Genomic DNA, 21,308 nt, shown 5'->3' with positions numbered 1-21,308 from the left:
TTTTTGGCAGGACTAGTGTAGAAATAATGCTGTATTCTCTTTGCATCCTATCAGGAGGCACATGCTGTCTATATGTGCCATTAGTAGTGACTTTTAACATTTATCATATGATTAAGATGGTGTCTAAATAGATTTCTCCATTTTTTGTTAATTATTAGTATTTTGTACTAAGTCATAGTAAGTCTTCTGTGAAGAGATACTTTGAGACGATGTAAATATTCTGTTCCTTGACAAACTTTCAGCCATTAGTTTAGCCGGATGATTTTTGCCAAATGGCGATTTTCTAATTCCATCATTCATTCCATTTTGATGCTAAAATTGCCCCGGATTTTCCAGTGGGAACACCTTCAAGATGACTCCTGATAGGTCCATCATCTTTCTTTACGTACTTGTATTTTGTGCTTTCCTTAAGCGTGGAATCAGCCATTGCTCCTTTCAGCGAAGGATAGTATGGGTGCTAAGTGTGCTTTTTTCTATTAGGATATCATCATTTCTAGGTTCTCTCAGCGGATAACCGAGGAAAATATGTATGCACATACTGCCCCCCTGCCATTTTGCCTATTTTTGTGACTGTATGTCAGAGGAAATGTGAGTTCACACTAATATCGCTCATTGTAGTCCAACACTGGAGTGTTTAGTTTAGAAGTCCAATGCGCTATCCATTGCGCCACAGTGGAGTGTTTATTTTAGAACTCCCATTTTCTGATAAGGAGAAATCTGGCTCCCATTGACCTCATTTTTTTGTACTTCTTGGTTCACTCTGTTGATGTAACCAATCTCCCGACCTCCTGGCTGAATTATTGCCCCTGGCTTTGTCTTACGTGCCATCTTCATTGGCCAGATTCTGAGCCCTGACTGAGAGGTTGGAGCCAATCATGTTATGTTAAGGAATGACTTTTTTGATGAGTATCATTCCTGTTTCTGTAGTGTACTATTACCGTGGTTGACATCTTCTGGAAGCAAAAATCCTTGTGACAGAATTTCATGTTAAAGTGTGTCTAGGGACTGGGCGCCTGGGTGGCTCAGTGGGTTAAGCCGCTGCCTTTGGCTCAGGTCATGATCTCAGAGTCCTGGGATCGAGTCCCACATCGGGCTCTCTGCTGAGCTTCCCTCTCTCTCTCTCTGCCTGCCTCTCCATCTACTTGTGATTTCTCTCTGTCAAATAAATAAATAAAATCTTAAAAAAAAAAAAAAAAAAGTGTGTCTAGGGACTTAGCGCGTCCTCAGTGCTGAGCTGCGGTTTGACGTGCGTGAGAGCAAAGTGGCAGGAAGGGGTGACCCTGGCTGACAGGTGGGCTGTAGTCCTAGATTTCAGATTTTTATAGTCCTTTAGCTGACAGATACTTTCTTTTTTCTTTTCTTTCTTTTAAAGATTTATTCATTTATTTTAGAGAGTGAGTTGGGGGGACAGGGAGAGAGAATCCTGAAGCAGACTCCCTGCTGAGTTTGGAGCCAGATTTGAGGGTCCATCCCAGGACTCTGAGATCATGACCTGAGCTGAAATCAGGAGTTGGCTGCTCAACCAACTGAGCTACCCAGGCGCTCCACAGCTCACAGATACTTTTATTGAAGTTACTTGTATTTATTGGGCATTGAGTTTGCGTGAAACACCATCCAAGGTGCTTTACACATGTTACTTTTAAGCATCATAAAAGCACTTTGATATTTTTTTCACCTGCAAATTGAGAATAATAATAGTACCTATCTCATAAAGTTTTTGTGATGATTAAATGACTAAATCTATTTAAAACTCATGGCTTAGTGCCTGGCAATTAGTATGGGAGGAATAAATGTTAACTGATTATAAATATTGGTGGTGGTATCATCTCTGATTTACAGCTGTGGAGACAGGAGCCGAAAAGTTATTGCCCAAAGTTATACAACTTAAGAAATAGAAGTCTAGAATTCAAGGCTCTGGCCTATGTTTTTCCTTTTTGACCAAATGTTGACCTTTTCTCCTCTCTCTCTTTCTTCTTCCTTTTCCTCTTCATTACATTGCATCTTGATTTGGGGCTTTTAAGAAAAAACTATAAGAAGCATAATTAAGAAGTTCCTGTTTTTAGATAAATTTGGCTGATCTCAGACTTTCCCAGATACCTTGGGTAAAGGTTCTGGGAAGGAAGGGACTGCCTCCTGGGCTGTAGTTGATGGAGCACACAGATGTGGGTGATCCAGGAATTGTCACACAAGAGACAGGAAAGCCTCAGAAGGCCAAGACAGTTGAGCACCTATAGGCTGCATCACCTGGATAGAGGTGCAGGGCCTAGGTGGTGCTCCACCACAATGTGAGGACATGCTGGGAAAGTCTTGCCTGTTCCCCATATCACAGATGTGATATATGCCCTACTCCTGGCTTCCTTAGTGGGAGCATATCACATCATGCAGGACCCCAAGATTTTTGCAAATGTCCACCTTTCAGAGCCTCCCCTGCCTTCAGGAACCTGCATCTTTATGTATTTTCCTTGTGTTATGCTGCTTGATCATTTGTAAAACTTAAAATTCTTCTAGTTCTCTCAAAGAATCCACACGAAATGATGGTGACCAGTGTGGGTGCTACTAAGATTTCATGGAGGAAATCATTTAGATTTCAGGAGGAGTTTTCATTGCACACCCGAAGAGTGACTATTTATTAGACTTTTCTGATTCTCTGAAGGCCTTCCCTGCTACGAGGGTTTTATCCACTTGTGTCCACTTCCCCAATACTGCCCTTTCCTTGTAGAATTTCACACTCCAAGCAGAGCACTTTAGCTCCAACTTTAAATACACAAACCCATCAAGGTCCTCAGAAGAACAAATGCCCTCTTGTTAGTATGATTCTTCTTTTGTAGAGAGCAGTCAAGGTTATATTTAGCACAAAGTACTTAGTGTTATATTTTAATTAGGGCTTGCAGCCTTAGACTCCTGTAGCATTAGGCAGATTAGAGAGAGGTTTGCCTTTCCACTGGGGTTAGCTCTATTCAGCTTCAGCTATGGTTGTGATGTGTGTAAGTGAGCCCAATGATGCCAGATCTGATTTTTCAAGAAAAGTTTGAATTCTAAGCTTTGTAAATTTATTTTTAAGATGTTAGAAATGAATTCAAGTTAATAACAGAACTCTTGGGGCACCTGTTTGGCTTAGTTGGAGGAACATGGAACTCTTGATCCCAGGGTTGTGAGTTTGAGTACCCTGTTGGTTGGAGATATTACTTATATATTTAAACAACAACAAAAAAAGGAGTGGCAAGATTGAAACCATGGAAGTTATGGAAGACAGGAAGAGGTGGAAAAGGAGAGGACTTTTATAACTTTTGATGATCATGATACAGTTGACATAATTGCTATTTAGAAATGCCACACTATTAACATGCAGGATTGTGAAGTGGAAAAGGCATTTTGTAAGCAAGAAATGTAGTGTGCTGGATCACAAAGAGGTCGTAGAGGTGGGTGTGGCTACTTCGTAGGTGATGGAGGAAACTTCAGTGGGAGAGGAGGCTGTGGTATGGCAGCAGAGATGGTTATAGAGGGTGGTGGTGATGACGGTGGTCGTCTTGGTCATAGCAGTAGAGGAGGTTGTGGTGGGCCCAGGATATGGACACCAGGGACGTGGATGTGGTGGTGGTGGAGGAAATGGTGGTTACGGTGAAGGGGGAAATTTTTTTTTAAAGATTTTATTTATCAGAGAGAAAGAGTGTGAAGCAGGGGGAGAGGGAGAAGCAGACTCTCCGCTGAGCAGGGAACCGGATGCAGAACTTGATCGCAGAACCCTGAGATCATGACCTGAGCCAAAGGCAGATGCTTAACTGACTGAGTCAGCCAGGTGCTCCTGAAGGGGGGAATTTGGAAGAGTTAACCATGGTGGTGGTAGGAACTATGATGATTTTGGAATTTACAGTGGACAGCAGCAGTCAAATTGTGGACCCATGAAGGGGGGCAATTTTGGTGGAAGAAGCTCTGGTAGCCCCTCGGTAGTGGTTATAGATCTGGTGGTGGAAGTGGTGCATATGGTAGCACAAGGTTCTGAAATAACTCAGAAGAACAGGGCTACAGTGCTTAGCAGGGAGAGAGCGAGTTGTCAGAAAAACTGCAGGTTACTTTGCGAGTCATCCTGAATGCATTAAAGGAATGTAAAAATCTGTCGCAGAAGGAATGATAATCCATGGTCAGAAAAATTACTGCAGCTTAGATAGGAAACGTGTCTTGTTCAGGACCGTCACAGCCACAGTTTGCAAAACGTGCAGCTATTGCTTAAAGTAAGGTAGTGTCAATTAGATGTACGTTCCTCTTCTTTTTTTTTTTTTTTTTTTTTTAAATATTTTAAGTAATCTCTACACCCAACATGGGGCTTGGACTCATGACCCTGAAATCAAGTCGCTTGCTCTACTGATTAAGCCACCGAGGTGCCCCTAGATGTACATTCCTGGGGTCTTATGTCTTGTAGCTTTGCCTTTTTCTTTTTCTTTTCATTATATCAGGTACATTGCTCCGTAAATGGTGGAAATGGTACCAGGTATAACAAACTTAAGGAATCTTTAACTTTTCAAAAATAAATAAACAAAAGAAAGGAACAATTTTATTTTTTCCCAGATGAGGCTTTAATATATGCTCTTATATGCACTACAGGTATCAACTCCATTGTGGCCATTGCATCGTACACGGGATATAACCAAGAAGACTCTGTTATCATGAATCGTTCAGCTGTAGACAGAGGCTTTTTCAGGTCAGCTGTTTACAGTAGTTGTTGAAACACAGATACAGTGCAAACAGTAATAATAAAACCTTTTTTTTCTTTAAAAAAAAAAGAAAAAGAAAAAAAAGTTCTTTAAAAATAGATTTGACATGTATGTATCCAAACTTTTTTGGTGGTTTTGAAGGTCAGGCTGGAGGAAGGTTTGATCTGACAACAGAGAAATTTTTCTGTTAAGATATTTATTCTTTTTTTTTTTTTTTTAAGATTTTATTTATTTATTTGACAGAGAGAGATCATAAGTAGGCAGAGAGGCAGGCAGAGAGAGAGAGAGGAGGAAGCAGGCTCCCTGCTGAGCAGAGAGCCCGATGTGGGACTCGATCCCAGGATGCGAGATCATGACCTGAGCCGAAGGCAGTGGCTTAACCCACTGAGCCACCCAGGCGCCCAAGATATTTATTCTTTTGCCTCCATTCATGACACTTTCTGGAAATCTGACAGGCACATACTGTTCTGTAGGTATCCGTATGGAGTTTAGTGTGGTGAAATCAATGCCTTACTCCAGAAAACAGGAGGCCTGGTTAATGGTCATGAATGACTGAAGACACAGGTCTTGTGTCTTCACAAGGATTTTCAGATGCTACTATTTTGAGGTCCTCACCCCCACTCTTTTTTGCTAAGCAAATACATGTTTGCATTTAGATAATATGGAAATGTCTAAAAATAAACCTATTAATCTTAGGACCCATAAATAACTATTAAAATTACAGTGGGTTTAAAAAAAAATTACAGTGGGTTTTTTTCCCAAACTTTTTTTATTATGCTCAGTTTTATTGACAATCTCAAATACATAGCATGTGAAGATTGGTTAAAAACTGGAAATTAAAAAAAGAAAATTTAGAAGATTTTTTTTTTTTAAATGTATTTATTTGACAGAGACAGATCACGAGCAGGCAGGCAGAGAGAGAGAGAGGAGGAAGCAGGTCCCCCGCCGAGCAGGGAGCCCGACACGGGACTCGATCCCAGGACCCTGAGATCATGACCCGAGCCAAAGGCAGAGGCTTTAACCCACTGAGCCACCCAGGTGCCCCGATGGGTTTTTTTTGTATAGTTTTAGGATAGCACTAGGACCAGAAGGTAGGCATGATAGCTTACTACCATAAACTTCTCACGAGAAATATTGGAGCAGATCCTGAGTGACCATCTCTGAGCAGTATTATGGAAGGGGTTCTTATTTTAGTAGGAGGTTGCAGTTAGTGACCTCAGGTCTTTGCTGTTCTCATATAATCTAGCAGTGTTAAGATTACAGGTCAAATGCTTGTATGTGTGGCCCATGTAACAGCATTTAAGACTTAACTTTGACTCTTAATACAGTAAACTCTTGTCCTAGATTCATGGTTTAAATTGTCTCCCAAATATCAATAAAATGAAAGTTGTCAGTATGTTCTAAGCTCTTTCATAAAAGTAAAATATAAATTACCTTTACAACCATGTGTTTTTAGGTCTGTCTTCTATCGATCATACAAAGAACAGGAATCTAAAAAAGGATTTGATCAAGAAGAAGTTTTTGAGAAGCCAACTCGTGAAACATGCCAGGGTAAGTGATACATTTAAATTATGGAATTTAAAGTCAACATAGCATGGTTTTCCTAATTTAATACCTCTCCCTGCCCCGTCACATGGGAGTGTGTTTCATGTTATGCAGAGTTCATAAGTAAGATAATGTCTTCGCAGATAGGAGTTGGCTTGTTAAGGTCCACCCTGGTAGATCCTGCATTGAAGAGGCGATCACAGAAGTCATGTGATTTCATGGGTTACACTGCAGCCCTTTTTACGTGTACTCTGAACTCTGCCTCAGTTTATGTGTTTGCATGGGAACTCCCTCCCTCTCCACATTGTCGTGTGACCATATTTGTCTAGCCACAATATTCATATACACTTAACAGGTAAACCGAGGTCATACCTGGCACTTTTGTTTCTTCTAGAAAACTCAAACTTAACTATCTAGTTACGATTTTCACAGTCACTTAAAAACTGTATGCAGTGGGATGGATGGGGCGTGCCAGGGAAACTGTCTGCTACAGTTTGGACTTCTGATGGTATTGTGTGAAGTCAAATGTGTTTTGTTTTTAAGTCATCTTTCTATTATTTCATTTTCTATTATTTCATTTCACAGACTCTTCTGTGTAGTAGTGAATTGATGTCCAGTGCAGTTAAGTTTACATACGATGAAATTCAAAATTTCTGTAAGAATATGTGTAGAGGGCATATTGTTTTTCTTTTTAAGATTTATTTATTTAGGGGCGCCTGGGTGGCTCAGAGGGTTAAGGCCTCTGCCTTCGGCTCGGGTCATGATATCGGGTCCTGGGATCCAGCCCTGTATCCGGCTCCCTGCTCAGCGGGGAGCCTGCTTCCCTCTCTCTCTCTCTCTGCCTGCCTCTCTGCCTACTTGTGGTCTCTGTCTGTCAAAAAAATGAATAAAATCTTTAGGGAAAAAAAAAAAGATTTATTTATTTATTTCACTGAGAGGGAGTGAGCGCAGGAGGGAGGGATAGAAGAGGGAGAAAGAAACCCAAGCAGACTCTCCACAGAGCAGGACTCAGGGCTTCATCTCATGACCCTGAGATCACAACTGAGGTGAAACCAAGAGTCAGATGCTTAACTAGTGCCACCCAGGCCCTCCGAGGGCATATTCTTTCTCACGTAAGAGATCAGAAGATGGCAACACCTGTATCCAAAATCAGCCAGCATATAAATAATCTAATTTTCCAGTGCTCAGTCCAGTGTTTTTTTTTTGTTTTTTTTGTTTTTTTTTAAGAATTCAGAATAGTTTGTAGTATTTAGAATTGAGAGCATTGTATTATTACTACACATGGTTCATGGTGTTAAAGATTCCTATGAATTTCTCTCTGACTTGGAACTGATATGTATTTGGTTTTAATCTTTTGGAGGGATTATGTGACTTTTATTTGAGAGTATGTGTACGCACAAGTGGGTGTGGGAGGTGGAGGGCACATGAGAGGCAGACTCCCCACTGAGCAGGGAGCCTGATGTAGGGCTCGATTTGACCCCGGCTGAAGGCCAGTGCTTAACCGACTGAACCATCCAGATGGCCTGGATTGTGTGACATTTTAAATACTTTATATAGTAGTACCATTTCGGAAAATTCCATGTCTGTTTCCTCCTAGGTATGAGGCATGCCATTTATGACAAGCTGGATGATGATGGTTTGATAGCTCCTGGAGTCCGTGTATCAGGAGATGATGTTATTATAGGCAAAACGGTCACCTTGCCTGAAAATGAAGATGAATTGGAAGGCACTAATAGACGCTACACCAAGAGAGACTGTAGCACGTTCCTGAGAACCAGTGAGACAGGCATTGTGGATCAAGTTATGGTAACTCTCAACCAGGAAGGATATAAATTTTGTAAGATAAGGGTGAGTATAGCTTTTTCATATTGCTGTTTATAAAAATTAACCAGTTTGGCTTAAGTTAACCTATTTTTATATGAATTCAGGTCCGCTCTGTTAGAATTCCACAGATTGGAGACAAATTTGCTAGTCGACATGGTCAAAAGGGTACTTGCGGTATTCAGTACAGACAAGAGGTAGGTATCTTGTAATTCCCTGACCCGAACCCAAAATTCTGCCTAACATTTTAATGAATCAAAATCTGCTTTAACTTAAAACTGCAAAGGTGATAGAGGCTTGACTTTTTAGTGTTGAGTAAGAATATGAATGGAGCATGTTGAACAGAACTGAGGACATAGAAAACTTCAGGGTGGGGGGAATCAGTTCCAGTTTTGTAGTTGAGAGTTGTCTCCTTTTAAAAATTTCCTTTGGGGCACCTGGGTGGCTCAGTGGGTTAAGCCTCTGCCTTTGGCTCAGGTCATGATCACAGGGTCCTGGGGTCAAGCCCCACATCGGGCTCTCTCTGCTCAGTGGGGAGCCTGCTTCCCTCTCTCTCTGCCTGCCTGTCTACTTGTGATCTGTCAAATAAATAAAATCTTTAATAAATAAATAAAAATTTCCTTCTAGGATATGCCTTTCACCTGTGAGGGAATCACCCCTGATATCATCATAAATCCCCATGCCATTCCCTCTCGAATGACTATTGGTCACTTGATTGAATGTCTTCAAGGGAAGGTAAGAGATTTCCTTTAAAAATATATGTTCCCCTGGGCGCCTGGGTGGCTCAGTGGGTTAAAGCCACTGCCTTCGGCTCAGGTCATGATCTTGGGGTCCTGGGATTGAGCCCCACATCGGGCTCCCTGCTCAGCACCGAGCCTGCTTCCACCTCTCTCTCTTCCTGCCTCTCTGCCTACTTGTGATCTCTGCCTGTTGAATAAATAAATAAAATCTTAAAAAAAAAATTTATATATATATATGTTCCCCCCAAAATAAATATATATATATACATATATATATACACACATGTATGTGTGTGTGTGTGTGTGTGTATATATATATAAAATAAAAATGAAATGTTCCAAACAGGTGTTTCTTCCAAAATGATGATGGTGACTTCTCATATTTGAGTTCTTTGTTGGAAAAAAGCTAGTACTTTTTTTCCTGCTTTTAAGTTGGTTTTAATTGTGGGTTTTTTTTCCCCCGCAGCAAAAACCTGTGAAGTTTTGGCTAAGTCAGAAATTTTGTAAAATTTACTACATCCAGTCTCTGCATACATATATGGTTATCCTTTTGCCTGGTTCTTTTCTGTAGATGAGGAGTTAATTCATTGGTGGTTAGTTCACTGTGAACTTAATATTTGTATAGCTATATTATTAGCTATATTCATGTATCGTTCAGTGGGGGTTTGCTGTTTTTAAGTATCTTGTTCATAGAGAATGAACATAGAGAATGGTTATAGCTTAACACATGGGTGACTTGGTTTTATGGCATTAAAATGTTATTTTCTCTGAGCCATGGGAAATAGTAGGGAGTTTCACTCTTTTTGTATCTGTTCTCATGGATAGCTTCCTTTTTGAAGGTTTATAATTGAGTTTTAATTTTTTCAGATTAGTTTGTTAGAAATATTTAAGATACTAATAAAATGAAATTTAAATATTACATCTTTCTGTAACAGATTTTGAAGTTCAAAATCTTCCCTATATAGAAGGGCTTTTTTTTCTTTTTAAAGATTTGTATTTATTTATTTGAGAGAGAGACAGTGAGTGAGCGCATGAGAGGCGAGAAGGTCAGAGGGAGAAGCAGACTCCCCATGGAGCTGGGAGCCCGATGCGGGATTCGATCCCGAGACTCCGGGACTGTGACCTGAGCCGAAGGCAGTTGCTTAACCAACTGAGCCACCCAGGTGCCCCTAGAAAGGCTTTTTAAAACTGAATATATTTTTATTGATTAAGATTATAAGGGGCGACAGAAGGATTTACCTTTTAAAGACTACTTTTTTTAAAAAAGGTATCAGCCAACAAGGGCGAAATTGGTGATGCCACTCCATTTAATGATGCTGTTAATGTGCAGAAGATTTCTAATCTGTTATCTGATTATGGCTACCATCTTAGAGGAAATGAGGTATGTTTGCTCTTACATTAGTAGCTCTGTTTCTGTATGTATGTAGTTTCCATGTAAAAAAAATCAATTCTCATATTGAACTATGCATGCTTTAAATATGTGCACAAATCATATATATATGGCTTGATGAATTTATTTCACACAAAGTGAACACACCTGTGTGACTGGCGCCCAGATCTCAAAAATTACCAGAACACTTGTGGGCCTAGATGCCCCCTCATGTCTCCTTCCATTTACTACTCCCACCCCAACCCCAAGGTAAACAGTCTCTTGATTTTATATTCTGTCTGCTTTGTTTTCATACAAATGAAATCATATAATCTACGTGTGTATGTTTAATATTTTTAAGTCTATACTTCAAAATCTGTTTCAGGTCCTGTACAATGGGTTCACTGGTCGAAAAATCACATCACAGATTTTTATTGGTCCCACATATTACCAGCGTTTGAAGCATATGGTGGATGATAAGATTCATTCTCGTGCCAGGGGACCTATTCAGATCCTTAATAGACAGCCCATGGAGGGTAGATCTCGGTAAGAGAGCTGCATCACCATCATTGTTATTATTAATTAGCCTTTTTAAGTGAAAAATGTTAAACACATTCAAAAATAGAGATAATGGTATAATGAAAGTCCCTGTGGGCCTGTCCCTCCCCATCAGTGATTATCAGTGGCCAGTCTTACTACATTTATCTCCCCACACCTACCAGCTCCTGATTTTTTTTTTTTTTTAAGATTTTATTTATGAAAGAGAGAGAATGAGAGAGGTCGGTCAGTGGGAGAAGCAGACCCCCTGCTGAGCAGGGAGCCTGATGCGGGACTCAATCCTGGGACTCCAGGATCATGACCCGAGCCAAAGGCACAGCCCGCTGAACCACCCAGGCACCCCAACTCCTGATTATTTTTAAGCAAAATGTAGACATCAGTTTCTTTTATAAATATATTTCAGCATTTATTTATGAAAGAGTGGTTCTCAAATTTCTTGGTTCCAGGACCCCTCAGAGCTTTTGTTAGAATTGTATCCATTGATGTTAATCATGCTAAAGACTTAAAATAGTAACTAATTGAAATTAAGACTTAAATATTAATTTATTAAGAAATAAGGGGGCACCTGCGTGGCTTAGTTGGTTGAGCATCTGACTCTTGGTTTTTAGTTCAGGTCATGATCTGAGGGTCCTGGGATCGAGCCCTGCATTAGGCTTTGTGCTCAGAGTCTGCTGGAGGATTCTCTCTCCCTCTGCGCTGCCCATTTTGTGTGCGTGTTCTCCCTCTCTCCCTCAAACAAATCTTAAAAAACAAACCCATTACACATTAACATAAATAACATTTTTAATGGAAAATACATTTACCATATTTAGTGATGAGTGACATTTGTTTACCTTTTTGCAAATCTCTAAAAAATTTTTTTAATTTAAATTCAGTTATCCAATACACAGTACATCATTAATTTCGGATGTAGAGTTCAGTAATTCATCAGTTGCGCATAAGTCAGTGCTGATCATATCCTATGCCCTTAAAAGGCAGACTGCCCACTGAGCAGGGTGCCTGACTGGGGCTGGATCCCCGGACCCTGAGGTCATGACATGGGCCAAAGGCAGACTCTTAACCAACTGAACCATCCAGGTGCCCCTGCAAATCTCTTTAGTGAGCTGGTTTACTAGATGATGACAGGATTCTTGTATCTGCTTCTGCATTCATTCCATTGCAGTATTTTTTATATTTAAGTATATGAGGAAAAATCCTACCTCACATAGATATGTGGTTGGAAAAGGGAGGAATATTTTAGTAACCTTTTTAGGTGACTGTGGATATTGTTTTTTGATGCTGTGCCAAAACCAGTTGTAGTTGCTTAAAGGTTAGCTGTGATGTAGAATCTGAAACCATCTCAGTGAATCATTTGTATTTATCAGTGCCCCTTACACAGTTTTCAGGGGTCACCTGTAACCTTGCTATTATTAAGTATCTGATGTTAAAATTTCCTGATTGGATTACTTATTTATTTTAAATGAACATATAGTGTATTATTAACCCCAAGGGTAGAGGTCTGTGAATCGCCAGGTTTACACACTTTGCAGCACTTACCATAGTACTTCCTGATTGGATAATTTTTAAATAGGTTGGTTGATTTCAGTCAGGATACAAATACATCTGTGTTTCACAGTTGAAGGGTTTTGTTTCTTAATTTTTTTAAACTATAGCTTGCCCTTCGACTTGATTTCCTTGTAGTTTATTTATTGAAGATACTGGATTATTTGCCCTGGAGGGTTTCTCACACTCTGGATTTTGCTGATTGCATTTCTGGGCTGTACATTCCTGTTTTTCTTATAAACAGCTAATTAGATCTTGAGCTTTGATGAAATGGTAAGATTGCATTCTTTTGCAGGAATGCTTACAGTGTTGTCTATTTCCAGTATCTGGTTGTGTCTTAGAATTTTAGTAGCTATGTGTGATCATTATTTGAAGCCCTTAATTAAATAGGGACTGCAAATTGATGGGATTCTAATTTTATGTCTTCTCTTAATAGCTAGAAGACTTCTGTAGAGAGAAACTTTGTTTCTTCAACTGGTTACCTTGTGACATAGTTCATATAGGCAGGATAAATGTTTGTTTTGAAAACTGGTAAAGAAAAAGAATCAATTAGTTGTCTGTATCCTCCAGAGTTGACCGATGATTTCTCTTTTTTTGGTGAAATCATTTGTATGAAATCATTGTATTTGTATGTGAGACCGTTAAGGAAGCCATTGCCATCCACTTTTTGGTCATTTAAACAGCACATTTCTTTTCACTTCCATACTGGGGAAACCTGTTACCATTTACATGTTCTTTTTTTCTTTCTTGTTTTTTTTAAAGATTTTATTTATTTATTTGACAGACAGAGATCACAAGTAGGCAGAGAGCGAGGAAGGGAAGCAGGCTCCCTGCTGAGCAGAGACCCCCCCCCCCCCATGTAGGGCTGGATCCCAGGACCCTGAGGTCATGACCTGAGCTGAAGGCAGAGGCTTAACCCACTGAGCCACCGAGGCGCCCCCACATGTTCTTTCAATTACTTTTGCCAGTGAACATTTATCATTTCAGGCTTGACTGCCTGGGAGACTCATTCGTGGAGAAGCAGCTTTATAAGTACAAAATAATCTGTTCTTTGTTCCTTAACAGTGATGGTGGCCTGCGTTTTGGAGAAATGGAACGAGATTGTCAGATTGCCCATGGAGCAGCCCAGTTTTTAAGGGAAAGATTGTTTGAGGCATCAGATCCATATCAGGTTCACGTGTGCAATCTTTGCGGAATAATGGCGATTGCTAACACGAGGACCCATACGTACGAATGCCGGGGCTGCCGCAATAAAACCCAGGTGTGTAGACCTTGCTGGCAGTTGATACTTGTTTAGGTTATAACCATGTTGGTCTGATCATCCAGGCAGGTTCAGTGTGGTGGGACAGACTGGCATTTCCAGGTTTGATTAGTTTTGATGAAAAATTAGATTTTTGTAAAAACCAGTTTCAGTGGGGTAATTTCTCTAAGCTTTTTTTTTTTTTTTTTTTTTCCTGGTCATCCTTTGGAAATAAGGATGTGTACAAGGAATTTTAAACATTTTAAATTAAGTTTAAAAGAAATCTTGAGAAGGGTGAATATAAATTATGTCTGGCAGGAAGGCTGAAATCCCAAAGCCTCTCGGGAGAAAGAACCACCACAAGCCCCAGTAGCAGGACGAGCGCTACCAGCTCAGTACCAAGACCTTATACCGTTCTCTGGGCGAGGGAAGTAGGATCACTTCAAATAGTTTTGCTAATGACCTTTTTCTCCCCCCGCAGATTTCTCTGGTGCGAATGCCTTACGCGTGCAAACTGCTCTTCCAGGAACTCATGTCTATGAGTATTGCCCCTCGAATGATGAGTGTTTAGCTCTTTCAGAAGAGTCTCAAGATACTTGTAAATATTTGTTTTTTCAATTAAAAAAAACCAGTGTACTGCATTGTGAGAGAAAGCATTTTACTGATTTCAATTACATGTATGCTCTTCTTCTATAAATAGACAATAAATTTTTGTAGGAGTCTTGATGTTATCTTTATTGTGGATTTCCTCTGCGAAACCAGTGAATGTAACTAAGCGTTAGTGGATTGGAGGAAAAGAAACTGTTACTAGGCAAGAACAGGGCTGCAGCAATCCAGGACTACTACTAGTGAGGCAGACGGATACACTTCTGCAGGTTTACAGGTCAGCACCTTCACCTGGTTAGAAAAAGATGAAAATTAGTTACAGATACGGATGTGGCTGACTTTCTAATTTTCAGCTACTTTTTACTGTTTCCAAACAATGTGAAGGGGATGTGGAGGGCTGTACAAATGAGAGGCTGGGGTGCTCTTTGGAACGTGAGCTCTGGGATTTTTATGCATAAGACATGGACCTCGTTACAGAAGTAGAAGAGCTCGTTTCACAGACGAGCTAGTTGAGATGCAGAGAGGCTGAAGAACTTTGCTCGGTCATGAAGCTTTCACTCAGCATTCCAAGTGGAAGGGGCAGAGCTGAGATGCAAACAGGACGATCAGGCTGAGCTCTGTCGTCTCGTCGCCTGGCTTCGCATAGCCCGGCCGAGGAGAGCCCGACCAAGCCCCTGTTTACTTGGTCCTTCCTCCTGCCATACTGCAGGGCCCCGGGGATGGGTCCGCGGATGCTGACAGTAAATTTTCTTATTCTTGATTCACAAGAAGCCAGTTCAAACATGAGTCTAAGTGAAGTACAGAAATGTAAAGTAGCATTACTCTGATGCTCCTGGGCTAGTGCTTGAGAGGAAGCTTTTGATGGTACAACAGAAGAGAGTTTGGGTTCCTGCCAGGATACTCTCCCTTCTGGCTTTTTCTTATAAAAGCTCAAAGGGAAGGACCAGATTTGCTCACAATAACTTACTTTAAAATGGAAATTTAATATAATAGTTGCAACACCAGGGAAGACTGCCATGTGGATAGAGAAGTTACGGGAAATATAAGCCATTCCGTTCAAGTTTGGGATGTGAGAGGTGAAAGTGACGTCCTGACAGCAGCCTTCCACCAACCGCCCGGACGTGCCTTTAGAGCCCCGCGCCCTCCATTTTGATAACGTCAGTAAGAGCGGTGTCGGGTGCTTTCATCCCTGGCTCTGTTCGTTCTTAAACAAAAGCACTAGTCCTTAAATGGATTTATTACCTTTTTTCACTGGTGTTTAATGTATGGCATCCAGCACTGTGATTTTGGCCGACGCGGAAGCCTCTCCTTGCGAGTTGGACGCGTGGCACTCATACTCTCCAGCGTCCTCCTTACTGAGAGGAGATACCTGCGGGGGGAAGCAAGGATCTTCAGCTCCTCTGGGCCACCTCTCTTCCCCGTGGCTTCAGTGAGGCCATTATTTCTTAGGATGAATGGGGGACTCACAGCAGAGATACTGCCAGAAATCGCGCGGGCACCGGGCTGCGGGACAGACAGCTGCCCCGCGTGTGCTGCGGGAGGATCACAGCACAGACAGCTGCTCGTCATGCTCTGAGGCTTAAGAACCGTGAACAGGTGCACATACCAGTTCGAGGAAGATGCTGATAGGGTTGTAAGTACAATTTTAGGAGTATCAAAGGCCAAATAAAAATAATTAATGCTCAGGCCATTTAGTTCCGTGTAAGGACTTTGATTTTTTTTTTTTTCTTTTTAAAGTAAGCTCTAGGCCCCACATGGCGCTTGGACTCACAACTCTGAGATCAAGAGACACGCGCTACGGACTGTGTCAGCTGTGCGCCTCTGCTTGAATTTTTAAAAAACTTTAAAATTTTGACAGAGCACAAGCAGGGGGAGCCAGAGGGAGAAGGAGAAGCAGGCTCCCTGCTGAGCAAGGAGCTGGATGTGGGGCTCAACATACCCTCCCCAATGTCCATAACCCCACCACCCTCTCTCTCCCCCCTCACCTGCCTTGAATTCTTAAAAAATTAGTTCCCATGTATTTGTTGGTTCTAAAACATTCAACCAATATTAGCTCTTTGTTAAGTTAACCCTGAAAAGAGCAGCGTGTTTTCTGGGAGGCCTGTCCCAAAGAGGTGTGGCTGGCGAGGCACAGCCTTTCAGCCTGGCAGGACTTCTGGCACCTTTGCCAGGCTGGCTGTGTCTAATCCTAAGAATGAAATCCTTGCCAATCCTCAGTACTCACCAGCACCCAGCCAGTGACTTCATGCTTTTCTGGGCCACCCCGAGTCTGAATGGCCAGGTTGTCCCGGTCACCAGGCAAGAGTTCTGTCCTTTGAACTCCGTGGTTACCCCTTTTTACCTACAAAAAAGGAAACAGTCTTGAGTTTCCTGCACTGAATTATCAACTTGGAAGTAGCCACATTCTTGGAACTGTACGGGGCATACGTCAGACTTTCTAACTGGACTGAACCCAGCAATTTCCATATTATTCTTTCCTGAATACTTAAATATAGATCTTTTATTTCTTCCTGTCAGTTTCCCTCTGAAGTCTATATATTTTGAACTAATGTATATTTCTGCACGCTTGGGGAATACACACTGTCACACTTTGCTGCCACTGTCATTCACTCGTGCCCTTGTAAACACTGCTTTTATTTGCTGAGCTTTTTCTTGCTTGCCACACGGTGGTTGACAAACTGTCACCAAGTGTTAGGTTATTCTTGGGACCTCATGTGGGAAGCCCAAGTCCTGCAACCCCCTCTATAACAGAAAACAGGAGGTTGAGTCCAAAACCAATACCTTTCCTTTTGTTCTGAGGGCTGAGCGTTCATTCTAATGACTTATGAAAGACCTGAGAGCAAAAATGCCTGTCAAGTACATGCTGTCACCGTTCTCTTACGACAAAAGCTGCTTGCTGCCCACCCCTGTGCATCATGATGAGAACAGGGATGGGTTAAGAAGACATTCAGTCTCCTTGGTTTCAGGATAATAGTGAACACTTTCCTAATTTTCCTCCTGTGAACTGTGTTCATAAAATAAACTCTGGAAAATACAGAAAAATACATGGAAAAATTAATTTTACTTGCAGCCCTTTTGTACATACACATTTAGCATAAATTTCTAGAAGTGGAACTGCTGAGTCACAGAGTACAAAAAAATATTTTAAGGCTTGTAATGAGGATGGGTTTTAAAAAGACCAAAGGGCTACACAAAGCAGTATTCATTCCATCCCGGGCCACCTTTAAGAGCCAGGTTGATGTTTACTGATACTACTTGTAATTAGAAAAAAGGATTTGCAATCTCACAGGTAGTTCTCATTTTCTTTTCTTACTAAGCAAGTTCTGAGTCCCAGGAGCCCAGCTGCCCGTGTGGACTCTCTCCATGTATGTTGCTTCTCCCTTCCTGATCCTACTCCTACCACAGGCTGTTAAGTTTCTTGTCTCAACCTCAAACCTACTCTGTTTTCCCTGTGGTGTGACACCAGGGCTGGGGCTCTGAAAACTATGAGGTGATTTAGGCCAACACTTTTTTTTCTTTTTTTTTTTTAAAGATTTTATTTATTTGACAGAGAGAGAGATCACAAGTAGGCAGAGAGGCAGGCAGAGAGGGGGAAGCAGGCTCCCTGCTGAGCAGAGAGCCCCATGTGGGGCTTGATGCCAGGACCCTGGGACCATGACCCAAGCTGAAGGCAGAAGCTTAACCCACTGAGCCACCCAGGCCAACTCTTACTCCTTGCATTATTAAATTAAAAAATCCTTGCATTATTACTGATTTGGGATGCCTGGATTTTGCTTCCTTGCTCTTTTCCCCTGGGATTTTCCCCTATTGCAATTATTAGAGAAAACCAGTTATCTTAATATTTTTCGCACAGAAGTGCTATCAAGACAAAACAGATAAATTCGGGAGGCATTTTTTTTCCTTCTGTCTCCCCAGTAGCTGGCAAAACCAGATTTTGAAAATAGTTGAAAATGGTTCTAACAATGGTGTAAGGATTGATTCAATGGCGAAAGTAACGTATCTTTGGTCTTCAGTGAATTTCAGAATTCTCTAAGAGCTCTGAGTGTGACCAGAGCAGAAAACACTCCTGCATGAAATAACGACACCTCAGCAACAGAGCTGCTGGTCCCCAGATTGTGTCGCTCTTGGTAAGGGGCGTTCTGTGCCTGTTAGCCTGATCCACTATGTATGGAGAAACTGTACTCGTCAAGCATTTGTTTAGAAAGTGAATACTTACATTTAACAGAGCTCCTATCTTACTATATTGTAAAAAGCTACACACCCCGTAGAAAACACGCAGAAATGTCAAGAACTGCTACATGGTAAATTTTTATATGGCACATTCCCTTGCTCCCTTTTGGGAGGGGGAATTTGTTGATAAATGTGCTTTACGGTTTGAGGGGGAAAAAAAAGGATGCAGGCTGAGAAAAGTGGCTTTTAAGACAATCTGACAGATGTGCAATGGGCTGGAAGTGCTCCTGAGTTTGAACCTTAGAAATCCAGGCAGAAAAAACTGGCTAGCAGTCACTGCTTGCCGTGAAGGCTCAACGAGGGGGAAGAATCCGAGGGAGCCCAGGAAGTCACTTCAGCTCTCTCTGCTTGTATTTTAGCTACAACAGTGTCTTCCTGAAGCCTGCTACTGCAGATAAGCAATTAATAATGAAAAGTGCCAGTGGTTACAGAAGCAGGATTAAACAGTCTGATTCTTACAGGTTAATGCATTTCAAGGTGTTCACTGAGTTTCAGGAAACCACTGAAGGACATTTATGCAGTGTTGGACACATTTGCTGGGCCTTTCTGGTGAAGTTTCAGAAGAGGTTTATGATTAAATAAATATATGTCTGTTGAAACTTCCAGATGCCACTGTAACCCACTAAAGACAAAATGATTGTCAAAGAAAAAATATATTGTGATACGCGGGAAAGGATCAAGATCGCTCATATATAAAAAGACACAGACTAATAATTAGAGACAACCCAAAGAGAAAAATAGGTAAATGATATCTGGAGAGGCAATTCCTATAACATATGAATAGGAAAATATTCTCTTCAAAATACATCAAGAACTTCTACAGCTCAACATCCAAAAAAGTAATCCAATTAAAAATGAGCAGAAGACAGGAACAAATGTTTCTGTAAAACAGACATATGGACGGCCAAGAGACACGCGAAGGGTGCTCAGCATCACTCCCCATCAGGGAACTACAAATCAGAACCACAGCAAGATGCCAGCCGACATGTCAGAATGGCTGAAGTCAAACCCGTAAGAAACCAGCCCTGGGGGGGATGCGGAGGAAATGGGTCCCTCATACACCGCCGGCAGCGCAGCCAGGGGAGGCTCCTCAAAAAGTGAAAAATAGAACCACCCTGCGGTTCAGTTACTGCACTACTGGATATTTACCCCCCAAATACAGAAACACTAGTTTAAAGGATGCATGCCCCCATCTTTATAGCAGCATTATCTTTAACACCAAATTACAGAAGCAGCCCAAGTGTTGAAAGATGGATAAACACGCGGTTTGTGTGTATACGCGCACGCGTACAAGTGAAATATTATTCAGCCATAAAAAGAATGAAATCTTGCCATCTGCAAGATGGATGGAGCTAGAGGGTATTAACGTTAAGCAAAATAAGTCAGAGAAAGACAAATACCACATGATTTCACTTGTATGTGGAATTTAAGAAACCAAAGGAACAAAGGGGAAAAAAAGACAAAATGAAACAGATGATTTTTTTAAAGTCCCATGCCCAACATGGAGCCCAACGCAGGGCTTGAACTCACAACCCTGGCATCAAGGCCTAAGCTGCTATCAAGTGTCGGATGCTTAACCGACTGCGCCACCAAGGTGCCCCTACAAAGAACAAACAGATGGTTACCAGGGGGGAGGCTGGGCTTGGGGAGTGGGTAGACCAGGTGACCAGGTGACAGGGATTAAGGAATGTACGTGTGATGAACACCGTGTGATGTGTGGGATTGATGAATCACACTACTGCACACCTGAAACTAATTATACTGTATGTTAACTATACTAGAACTAAAATTTAAAAAAAAATTAGAGGTACCTGGGTGATTCAATAGGTTAAGCCTCTGCCTCTGACTCAGGTCATGACCTCAGGGTCCTGGGATGGAGCCCAGTTTGGGCTCCCTGCTTAGCGGAGAGTCTGCTCCTTCTCCCTCTGCACCCTCCTGCCCCCCCCCCCCCAACCCCGCTGCTCTCAGTCTCTCAAATAAGTGAAATCTTTAAAACAATTAAAATTTTAAAAAGATTACCAAACCACAAAGAAATGGAAATACTACAATGTGAAAAAAATTTTCTCAGTGTAGTCAAGGAAATTAAAGTAGTAAAGGATATTTTTACCTATCATTAGCAAAAAGTAAAAAGTTGGGCAATATTCAGTGCTGGTGAGGATGCGGGAAAATGGTTCCCACGCACTACTGGGGAGAGTGTGAACTGCTACAGTCTGTTTAGAACGGAATCTGAGAATGTCTATTAAAACTGGCATGAAACAAATCTTCTCCCTAGTCATGTATCTTCTGGGGAAACCATCCTCTACGGGGGAGGGGGAGAATAAGAGCACTTGGATATAGGATACATATATACTTGCATGTTATTTAAGGTGGTCAAAACCTGGAAAAAACAAACAATACAGGAATGGCTCAATAATTATGGTAAACCCATACTCGGACTATCGTGTAGTTACTGAGAAGCAAATCTGAAGGGATGCCCTGGAAGTATTTATCGAGAAAAGCAAATTTCACAGTAATGTTCTCAGTCTATTCCTACCTCACCCCACACATTGGGGTATGTGCTGGTTTACGGGCACAAGTAAGAGTTCAGAAAGATGAAAACCAGGACAGTCCACGCTGGTTATTTCAGGGAGTGGAAGAAGGTGGGAGATTCTGAACTCTTTTTATATCTTTGGAGAGTTTCTCCTAATATTACCATTATCACTTACTGTTTTTAATTAAAAAAATTCTTAGAGGTCATGAAAGCTCAAATCTGCAGAAATGTTCAGGCAGGTAAAGAACTGAAGAGAGAGTCTCAGTCTCAGAAACTCCAAGTGTTTGGAAGGTATTCTAGGTGTTTTATCTTCTCCGAGAGCATTTCTAACTTGCCTGAATTAAGGCTATTTCAGCCTAAAATACAGCTATTTCAGTTCATTTCCCCATCTGGAAAAAATTGCTCCTTTCCTTTAAGG

The 21,308-nt window shown here is 41.4% G+C and overlaps 2 protein-coding genes across 2 annotated transcripts in view; one reads left to right on the top strand and one right to left on the bottom strand.

The window, feature by feature from the left end:
• POLR2B (RNA polymerase II subunit B) overlaps positions 1 to 14,250 on the top strand; it is a 47,168-nt gene extending 32,918 nt beyond the window's left edge. Inside the window, exons 18-26 of the mRNA XM_059160442.1 lie at positions 4,600 to 4,696; positions 6,166 to 6,260; positions 7,852 to 8,102; positions 8,183 to 8,272; positions 8,703 to 8,810; positions 10,083 to 10,196; positions 10,570 to 10,730; positions 13,350 to 13,545; positions 14,006 to 14,250. Coding sequence (XP_059016425.1) covers positions 4,600 to 4,696; positions 6,166 to 6,260; positions 7,852 to 8,102; positions 8,183 to 8,272; positions 8,703 to 8,810; positions 10,083 to 10,196; positions 10,570 to 10,730; positions 13,350 to 13,545; positions 14,006 to 14,095 — 1,202 coding nt within the window. The 3' untranslated portion in view covers positions 14,096 to 14,250. The remainder of the gene's footprint in view (positions 1 to 4,599; positions 4,697 to 6,165; positions 6,261 to 7,851; positions 8,103 to 8,182; positions 8,273 to 8,702; positions 8,811 to 10,082; positions 10,197 to 10,569; positions 10,731 to 13,349; positions 13,546 to 14,005) is intronic.
• Positions 14,166 to 21,308, bottom strand: part of IGFBP7 (insulin like growth factor binding protein 7) — a 77,363-nt gene continuing 70,220 nt past the window's right edge. The window contains exons 3-5 of the mRNA XM_059160467.1: positions 16,355 to 16,471; positions 15,373 to 15,499; positions 14,166 to 14,421 (exon numbers count right to left, since the gene is read on the bottom strand). Coding sequence (XP_059016450.1) covers positions 15,389 to 15,499; positions 16,355 to 16,471 — 228 coding nt within the window. The 3' untranslated portion in view covers positions 14,166 to 14,421; positions 15,373 to 15,388. The remainder of the gene's footprint in view (positions 14,422 to 15,372; positions 15,500 to 16,354; positions 16,472 to 21,308) is intronic.

The sequence above is a fragment of the Mustela lutreola genome, chromosome 1 (genome assembly GCF_030435805.1).
Source record: "Mustela lutreola isolate mMusLut2 chromosome 1, mMusLut2.pri, whole genome shotgun sequence".
NCBI lineage: Eukaryota > Metazoa > Chordata > Mammalia > Carnivora > Mustelidae > Mustela > Mustela lutreola.
The sequence above is the reverse complement of the archived record's forward strand: the minus strand, read 5'-3'. Positions and strand labels throughout refer to the sequence as shown.